Raw genomic sequence first — 10,723 nt, forward strand, 5'->3', positions numbered from 1 at the left:
TAGACCACTTGTCAAACATATATTGCTTCATATGATTTATGTTGCTTTTGAGATGCCTATGGGAAATTTGGGATGTGGAAACCATTCACCCCATTGATTTATAGAAAACATTGTATATATCAGTAGTTAATATGTAACATTTTAATAGGATATAGTATGTACTATATCTATGTGGTTGATACACACAAACTTCCTGAAGTGTAGGAAGCAAGTAGTTAATATATAAATCTCCATTTTTGAAAAATATTTTACCTCAAAATGTGTGGGGCCATCAAGATTGATATCTAAATGCCTTATACATCTTCGAAAGACAATTTTCTACATAGCATTATTTTGTGCTTTGTGGAGACCTCAAAGATCTTGTCTTGAACTAATTAAAATCATTCAATTTTCAGCTATAATTGTTCTTTGTCATGGATAGAAAGCTGATCAAACATATATCTCAATTTCATTTCAACACAAGAAAACATGAATTATGAGTGTGTTTATTGGGAGTGTTTGGTGCATATGCAACTTGGCAAATATTTTTTTTTCAATCTAGTCAGGTTCTTTAGATTGAGAAGCTAACTTCTTACTCCTTACACTCTATATTAAAGAGCTATCACACATAGACCATACCTTGAAATTTTGTTCATTGCAATGTTCATTATATTTATAAAATTGTTTTCTTTATTTGAATTTTTCTTTAAAATTTGGATGATATGTTATGCCTTCTCCAAATAATATACAAGACTCCCCTATCATTGAACTTATTGAACCAATAGATTTCAAAGAGGAAAAATTATGACAAGCTAAGAAACTTTGCCTTTGGGATCATGCTGTTGAGGCAGGCCATGCTTGCATCCATCTAGCCTTGGACCGCAAAGACATCACTCTTATCATTTCTAGTTTGTTGAAATTATCCTGCATGGCTTGAGAACTGAAGAACTTTTTCTCTCCTCCAAAAACGATTTATTTGGAATCTAAATGATAATGACATGGGAATCCATGTGGAGGAACTTCAAAATGCTTGTGCTCAAGTTATGGTTGCAAGGATAGGTACCAATTGGGAAGCAATAAGCAAATAGAAGGCAATGATTCGTGATCCCCTTCAAGGTCTTTTAATCCATCACTCGAAAAATTATGGAAAATGGGGTTCTTGTAGACTATATTTAGTTTTTCTTATTGCTTGTTGAAATTGTCATGCTGCAATGTGGCCTTGTTCATTAACTTCTAATGTTGTCTATCTTTCTGACTAAAAGCATGAGAAGTAGAACCTTTAACAATATTTCCCTATTATTACAAATTATCATTAGGTGTCGAATTTCGTACTTGAGACTTGCCGATCGAGTGATGTTCATGCCTCTATTGGTGTGTCCTACCTTATTGATGACTTCCTCTTTTTAAAGGTTTCATTGATTGCTTTATATGAACACTCTAGAAACATATGACTTCAAGTCGAGAAGGGAGCAACCTTCCCTTTGGGATATCAACCTCATAGATTTTTACTTTCCCCAGTGTCAGATATTCTGTTTTTGATCTCTTGACCTATCTCTAGATTTCTGTTGTTACTCTTCTTTTGTGACATCATTCTTATAGGAAGTTTTAGTGTTCACACTAGGACTCACTAGACAATTGTAAATGATCTTATTGAGTATGATATTTTCCTTCATGAGTTAGATTCAGCGAAATTTGATTGTAGGTTGCCTTTTCCAACATGAAGAATCCAAATACAATGTACAGGATACAGATTTTATGATTGGGAGAGTCTCAAGATCTTATTCTTAGCAGATTCCGTTGCTTGGTGCTCCCCTTACTCCAAGAGGTTCACTTGCTTCTCTCACAAGGGAACAATCTGATCCTTAAGGTCAGAGACTATCATCTGTCATTGTTGCTTCCTTGATATTCTTTCTTTATTAAATTTTGCTCTATTTTGTCTCTATCTTACTCTTCTCCTTGATACTTCCCAACATTTGTCACAACAAGATTCAAATTATCTCCAGGAATGTTGATGCTTATTTTGCCACCTTTCTTAGCTTGTTGTAGAATAATTTCCTTTTGATAGTCATGCTAAAATATATATTTTTCTCCTATGTTTTTTGGGAGGTTCCTCTTGACTTCTTTCCTCAAGCTAATCATCACTCAAAATAGACACAGCCCGTGACATTTGTATGATGAGGAATGTATAGGTTAACCTTTATTATTAGGATTTTTTTTTTTCCTAGATCTAGATCTATTTTATTTTAGATGTTCAAGTTCATTACTCCTGATATGCTATGGCAACCTGCCGCGCTTTCGAATTCCAATCAGTTTTGCTAACTTTGTGGACATTAATGTATTTTCTCTCTCAAAATGAGAAAATAAATTATTATAGATATTCTTCGAACTCTTATAGGTGGCAGATAAAGTTCATTCATGGTAACATACATTCAAGGTATGTTTTATTGCCTTACTGCTGACTGGCAAGAACTTTTGCAGCCATGAGTTTTGCTGTCTCTAATTGCAAAATTAATACAGTGGAATGTTGAGTGAATGTCAACTAATGTTAATATTGTTAATAAGGTATATAATATTCCCACAGTCCATGATAGTTAATATTGTTTGTAAATAGTAATTTATAAGCATATAGTCATTGCTGCCTTCGATTGTGAGTGCAGGCAGACAACATTCCAGAACACTCCCGTCCCTCTGCATTTGGAGTATTAACAGGAGTTGTCTCATCTGCATTTGTTGCTGGGCTAGTTACTGCACGTTTTCTTCCCGAATACTTAATTTTCCAGGCATGTTTAGGATTTTCTTTGACAGTCCAGCACATTTATTTTGTTGACAGCTCTAGTACATATCTTGTGTGTTACTATTCACCTGATATAACTGCAATTTATACTTAGGTGGCAACTATTCTAGCAGCATCTGCTGCCATATATTTGAGAGTTTTTCTAGTTGAACCAAATCTAAGGTCAACTAGTCTGCCTGGAAGTAAGCCGGTTTGTCCTACAAAATCAACAAGTTTCTGGTCCCGACCAAGGCTTATTCGTAGTACATCATCCATACAAGACACTGCAAAATTGTTCAAAAGAAGGTTAGTTTTTCTGAATATTTTTCTAGTTTACAAAAATCTCTCTGTCCTTAGCATATCTTGTTCAATTGATCAAATAAATCTCTTTGGGCTGTTTATGCCTGATAATGTTAAAAAGGTTATCACGTATCAAGATTGTTACCTGATATAGTGTTCTGCATTTCTAGGAAATGTTGTGCAGTTGCACCACAACTGTTAAGTTATTTAAAGATCACCACTTGTATAAAATTATTCATTAAAAGGAGATCATTCATTACTAAATCAGTTGAGAAAGGTTGCTAACTTTTGGCTATAAACTCATAGACTGGTAGTTAAATTGATGAAAGTAGTATTATGTTTTGTTATGTGTTTCATTAGAAAATAAACCACGATGTATTTAAATTTTGAACCATGGCTGAGAAACTTTTTAACATGTCAGAAACAATTTATTGATTGGTTTTCAGAAGCAGTTTTCTTTTTGAAATTTTCTTTTGTACTGTGTTGAAAGCCTGAAATTTCCCACAGTAATCCAGTTATTAGGTAATGCCTATTTGTTTAAACAGCATAATACATATACGTTTGCAAGAAAAGAGAATAGAATCTGACAGACATTCTGAATATTGCAAATTGAAATTTCATATTCAATAAAGATGCATCACTATCCCAAGCAAGAGAGATGTCGAATGGAGTAGTAACAAGAATAAACAATCAAGAAAATTTAAGAAGAATAGATGATTATTTAATACTTTGTTTATCAAAATACTTTGGGGTAAAGAAGAGCCTACTAAGATGAAGCTAAAAATCTAATAGGGTGGTTTCATATTATAGTAGTATAGTGTTCAAAGATTGAAAATTGGCGCCATCTAGTAACAGTAGTTCTACACAATGTATTAGGTTCATTTCTATCAAATGTTAGACTTTCTGTTTTTACTAATACTTTATTGCATATTCAATAAAGTTGCATCACTATGCCAAGCAAGAGAGATGTCGAATGGAGTATTAACAAGAATGCTTAAGTGAGGAAGGAGATACATGAATACATACAATATAAATTGAGCTTGTTTAGCAGTTATTTATAGGAAATAATAAAGTAGAGAAATCAATAATATGAGAATAAACAATCAATAAAATCTTCGAAAAATAGATGATTATTTAATACTTTGTTTATCAAAAATACTTTGGGGTAAAGAAGAGCCTACTAAGATGAAGCTCAAAATCTATTAGGGTGGTTTCATATTATAGTAGTATAGTGTTCAAAGATTGAAAATTGGCGCCATCTAGTAACAGTAGTTCTACACAATGCATTAGGTTCATTTCTATCAAATGTTAGACTTTTCTGTTTTTACTAATACTTCACCCCAAAAAGTTTGTACTTCTTCAGTAAAATAGTTTATAATAACTTTACTCTTATACTGTAATGTAGGTATTTAACAATTCAATATACTTAGCTCTCTTATTCATAAGAAATAGGACTGCGTGGTTTTTATCAGTCACCTCTTTCCTTAACACCTGCAGCTGCTCGTGACAAAATTCAAATGTCCAAGGAAGCACCCACTAATATTTTTATGTAGTCAGCACAAGGAAACAACATTGAAAAACATTCAAGTGGCATTCATTGCTAAATTAAAAAAGTTGAAACATGTAAATTATCTTCCAGTACTTCATAGAAACAAATTTCAAACCCAGTGGGCCACACATTATCTGGTTAAGGTCAGGTGTAAGTCCTAGGTAGCTGAAAAAATCATGCAAATCCAGTAAATCTCTACTATTTTTTAGAACAGCATAATGCTTAACTTCCGTGTAACCAGCCATCAATCATTATATGATAATATTTTATTTGCATCAAAGTTGCGTGGACACAAATACAGATACAAATACAGATACAGTATTAAATATCGATGCGGCCATTTTTGAAGACACCTAATACAGATACAGCTGAATCTGACATTCATAAAAAAACACATACACATATTTAACACAATTTTCTAAATTATTAAACGAGATTTTTGTTACTTTAAAACCAACATAGACACATAATTGCTACATAAATAATTACAAGTTGACATAGCAATTTACAATATACAAACTAGAACCTATAATTAAATTAACAATAATGTCATTTAAATTTATGTTAAGATAAATTTAAATTTAGGCACCATGGGTTTCTCGTGGGTCAATCCTGGCCAAACCTTTTGTTAAACCAAAAGGAAAATCAACATCATCACAAATATTAAAGGATATAGAAAACCCAATGTATACTTCTCCCAAATAATTTCAATCCCAACCTAGTCCAAAAGATGTTTTCATGGAATTTAAAATAAAAAATTACGATAGAAGAGATTAATGAAGGATGAATGAATGTTGTGTCCCATTCGTGACTAAAATGGCATCCAATGCTTGGCTTTGACAAGTTTTGAAAATCCCTGGCTGCTTCTATATGGATTGCAAACTCTACCTTTAACTTCTCTTTAAGATTACTATTACTTTCCTTTTAACATGCAAATGTTTTTTGAGGACTGGTAATTTTAAGTTTTAACAGATGAGCCTATTACCATTTGGCATTTGAATGTCTTGTCTCCAACAAACATTTCTTGTAGATAAGATTTCATGCTCCTCCATAGCTTGGCTTTACTTTGACAAAGAAAGATAAGGAATCGGTGCTTGGATATCTACTAAGTAGAGGACATGTGAGGTAATGCCTACAAATATCTAAAGAGATTAATGACTTTATGGATGGACATATGTCACCTAAAAAGTATATGAAGGTGGACCATGGTTATGCATTTCCAACCTCCAACTCAAGCTTGTATTGCATTTCGTATCGTAATGATGGGCATTGCATTGATCTTCAAATTCTATCTTAAGTGTTACACATTATTGATTTCCATGCATTGTAATGTTTTATATGATTCACATTGATAACAACTTCAGAAATTACCACTTGAAGCCAAACAATCTCCACCAAGAATTTGACCTTAAATGTCACTTTTGGAGAATTGAAATTTGGTCTACACAATTAGGACCCACTACTTTAATTACTTGATCACAACTCTTTAGACTTAATTTAACTTTTAGAAACTAATATGCGTGTGCACGTGTTTGTGTTTGGCTGTACTTCGTTGTACCAAACCCAGGGAAAAAAAATCTTCTGAATTGATGAACCAGAACCCCAAACCTGTACCCAAACTGGCAACTTAACTATTAGGATAAACCAATATAACTTATGAAAATTGTTTGAAGGTGTAATGTAAATAAGCCGGTTTGGTTATGTCATAGAGAAAGTAGTTACTAGAGTTTGTGAGAAAGAAATTGTGCCTTTTAAAGCTTTGTTTATTCTATATAAGTTTAAACTATTTCTGTGTACTTGTGGATGTGGTATTGGTCTTTCAAACTCAGGTATCTTTCTTTGCTGAATATTGCATACAAAAACAATAGGGAAGCAATTGGAACAGATAAATCTTCTGCCTTTGGAACAAAGGAACATTGATTATCCTGTCTGCAATGAAAATTAAAGAGATAAATAATTGTTTTCTTACCCATTTTCAACTATTGTTTAACAGATTAAAGGATTGTTGTGTCTTTGCATTCTAACTGTAATAACATATTCTGTGCATCAGTTTTCTCCTAATGTTTTTTACATTCATCAGAATTGTTTGCAGAAAACAATGGTAATATTAACTTAATTCCATAGGCTTAAGATATATTTCACTTGGGTGAAATTGTTTTTCCTGATCTTTTTTTCACTGTTGGTGTAGCTTGATTTTGGCACAAGTCTCAGTTATAACATTCTTCAGCAACCTTGGTGAGGCTGGGTTACAGGGTTCCTTGCTGGTATGACATGTATTGACTTTCTTCTGCATTCTCAGTACTCCATCCAAAAATGTCATTTTTTGTATGCTTTACGAGGAAACAATTATGGGCATGCATTTATTATTATTCCATAAGAGCATAAGAAGCTATTGACAAGTATTGCCAACTTTGTTTCTTAACTGAGTTTTACATAGTGACATATGAAGGGCTATCTTCTTCACACATTTTTAGCAAGACAATATTGTTATAAACTGGTCTTTAAATATTGAAATTTTAAGCACACTAAGTCATTTGCAGATTTATGACCAATTTGACATCACCTTGGATTAATAAACCTCCGGAATTTTTATTTTAAATGCCAAATGCAGTACGATATGTCAATGTTTTGTTTATTGTGCAGACAATCATCTATTTAACTGACGGGATTCAGAAGGTTTCACTGGAAGTGTGATCAATACTGTTGAAATTTGATATAACTTGGATTTTTAAAAATTCAAAATTCTTTATTCCTTTTTTCTTTTAAGTTACTTTCATCTTACACCTTGTTCTGGAGTATAAGGAATGCATTTTGTTTGGAGTGGATAATAAATACTTTAACTTAGCAAACAGATAAAAAGTAAGAATTGACAGTTTGAGGGCAAGAAATGCAGCTTTATAAGTGATTATTGTATCTGGTTATTTTACATTATAAGAAAAGTTTAACCAAGGATGCAAGGGCAGTTAGTAATTACCATAATTCTGATCTGTGCTAGATGAATATCGTGGAAGTAATTATCTGATCGCTTTATGTGGATATAGGGATTTAGTAGGAAAAATGATCTCCATACATAATTTTTTAATAAAAGATCTGCTTAATACTGGTGCAGCAATAGCTGCTTAATGTTGTTATTATTGTCTTTGTTCTAGATTATGTCCCACTAGACTTGTGGGTGTGCTTTTCTACCACCCTACCTTTTTTGTGACTATTATACTATTTTTAGTTTAATATAAAGTAAAGTAGGAATATTCATAAAAAAAACAGAATAAAATCTATTTTAGATATAATAAATGAACCTCTATTTTAGATATAATAAAAGGTTCATTTATTGATGATGTTCGAGCATGAGTTGTTTAAGTTTGGGCATTTATGTAGATGATTTATGAAGGTCGTAGTTGTCCCCAGTTATCATACTTCCTCATGGAAAGAATGTTATAGATAACTTGGATGCATTGGATTACATATTTATTTCTATCATCATAGTTCAGGCCTAGAGATTTTATTGTACATTATGAAAACTATTAATTGGAAAGACTCTATTCTCATTTATTTTGAGTTTCTGCATGATGTGGTGTTTCCTATACTACGTTGTGTCTTCATTTCATAGTGTATATGGCTAAAAGTTAAGAGACCCTACATGGCACATATCATTGTATGACACAAAACCAAAGCAAAGCTGAATAAATTTAGTTCCACTACGAGATATTTCAAGGGAATTGTATCCTGAGTGTAATGGCTATAGGTGATGAAGTAAAAATCATGGCAAACCATGCTACTAAAAGGACAATACACATTTCATATTGTTTTAATCCTTGATTAAAATATTTCTGCTAATCTTTTGGTTGATATATTTTACAGTGTCTCAACAGATCTTTGTTTTTTGGTTGCAGTACTATTTGAAAGCAAAGTTTTCCTTTGACAAGGATCAATTTGCAGATCTAATGTTGATTGCTGCAGTTGCAGGCGCAGTATCACAGGTTAATGCTAATGCTCTTGTTTGATTAGTAGTTTATGGTTTGAGCAAACCATTTTTGGGTATTCTTGCATATGTAACATATGCAGAATATTGCTATGGAAATTTGATATTTATGATGTTTTTACAGTTGTTTCTAATGCCCTTCTTGACACGTTATGTTGGAGAGAAGAAGCTCCTTTGTGTGGGGTTGCTTGCCAGCTTCCTACATGTATGCTACATTTCAAGCTCATCTATCTCCTACTTCTCTGGTTGAATGCAATTTATTAATTTCTCTTATTTTGTAGAGGACTATAATATTGAAAATCTATTAACCATTGTGCATGTTGCCACAGACTTTGTTGTATGGCATTGCGTGGTCCCCTCTGGTAATATTTCTGTCATTATTTCTTTCTTCTCCTCTTGCAATATTTTATATGTACTTATAAATATTTCACATGATTAAAGACAATGATAAGCTGAACTTTAAAATAAGGTATATGAGTTGCTATCTATGTACGATGCAAATAAGTTACCTTTCTCACATCAAGTTGAGTAATTGCTCCCTCTCATATAGCTGAAAAGGAAAATCATGTATTGTCCTATAATTGAGCTTGGAATCTCTTTATAGTTGGTTAATATCTATTTTAGTTTCATTACTTGGGTAATATGCATGTTACCTCATGTGGTGGTGTATCTGTTTCCAAATATTTTGATTGCACGATTTCCCTTGATTGCATCACTTTGATAATCAACATAAAAAAATATTGAAGACCATTGTATGTTAAAAAAAATCAACTTTTCTTTCATATCTTGTCAAAATCTAACTTTTTGTAAATCGATTATGCATTAAATACTGATCAGCTGTGTGTTTCCAATCTCTTATGCATTCCACTTTTTTGGCATTGTTGAGCCACTTAAGCCTTATATGAAGAATCCACAACAAATGAAACAAGTAATCCCTACTTTTTGATCTGGGATGAGCCTATGTTATTAGGCTATCATAATAGTTATCAAAGTGTGTGCATGTGACTCCGCCAATTAACATGTTTGTGGTGATTGATGATGGAAAATTAATTAATTGAGAATGTTTATGACAGCAAGTTAACCTGTTAAATATTTCAAGGAGTTTTGTTTTCTCAAAGAGTCAATACTGGGACTTATTAAAAGTATTTTTTTTCCTATGTTAAATTGCCAAATGCATCCACAATGATATACTGCACTGAAATCCAACACATGAATCATGGCTTGAATAGAAAGATGAGAAACTAACTGGAGCAGTTATCCTCTTGGGCATGGATATAGATGCATGACCATATGATTAAACTCCTCAAGAAAATTTTCTCTTCCAAAATCCTCCACATGGGCCTTTGCTCTTGCTACTGATGTTCTCCACATACAGTAATGCATCTTCCTGATCTGGATGAATAAGGCAAGATATTATTGTTGAAACACCATCCTTGTCTGCTAAAGCTCGATGGCATTCAGTGATAACATCTTTTCTTCCATTGAATCAAGAAATTAAGTGCTATGACACCATGTCATATTTGCATGTTATGACCACAAAAATGAGAGCATTGTTTATTGACGATAACTCTTTATTTATATATTTTCATATGTGGTTGTACTTTAGCCACTTTAAAACTACCACACAAGATTAGTCTTGCCAATCCTATCCTGGTTGTGTTTTGTGCAAAAAGATACACTAATCATGGAAGCAAAAATCAGCAAAAAACTGCAACTGATCACTGAGCAGCACTTAGACCATGCCAATCCAACTTGGCACCCTATATTCTTCCCAAAACAGGGTAAAATTCTAAAAAACACATACATAGTTGACAAGTGTTCAAATAAAATCTTTTTCCTGTAACCAGTTATTTTTCTTAATTTGCCTTCAAAAACATTTTAAGTACAGGTGCACTAAGGACTTTTCAAATCAAAGATTTGATGAATTGTGGACATCAAATAATTAGAATTTGCAAATCAAAGATTCTAAATTGAAATTTTAATTGATTGAGAATTTGAGACTTATTGATAATCTTGGATTGAGACAAGATTTACAATTTGTAACTGACAATCTTGAACAAATTTCCATTTTTATGCCTTGTTTATTTCCACTTCTATGCACTATCTTTGGTATAAAAAAAAGTAACAGTGTTTTATTCCCCCT

At 32.5% G+C, this 10,723-nt stretch overlaps 1 protein-coding gene across 2 annotated transcripts in view; it reads left to right on the plus strand.

Moving 5' to 3' along the window:
• The window catches only part of LOC131063183 (uncharacterized), a 55,890-nt gene that overhangs the window by 23,995 nt on the left and 21,172 nt on the right, over positions 1–10,723 (plus strand). For both annotated transcript variants that reach the window (XM_057996973.2, XM_057996974.1), the window contains exons 4-9: positions 2,637–2,759; positions 2,868–3,058; positions 6,790–6,865; positions 8,492–8,578; positions 8,705–8,785; positions 8,910–8,942. In XM_057996973.2, coding sequence (XP_057852956.1) covers positions 2,637–2,759; positions 2,868–3,058; positions 6,790–6,865; positions 8,492–8,578; positions 8,705–8,785; positions 8,910–8,942 — 591 coding nt within the window. The remainder of the gene's footprint in view (positions 1–2,636; positions 2,760–2,867; positions 3,059–6,789; positions 6,866–8,491; positions 8,579–8,704; positions 8,786–8,909; positions 8,943–10,723) is intronic.

This window comes from Cryptomeria japonica, chromosome 11 (genome assembly GCF_030272615.1).
Source record: "Cryptomeria japonica chromosome 11, Sugi_1.0, whole genome shotgun sequence".
NCBI classification, from domain to species: Eukaryota; Viridiplantae; Streptophyta; class Pinopsida; order Cupressales; family Cupressaceae; genus Cryptomeria; species Cryptomeria japonica.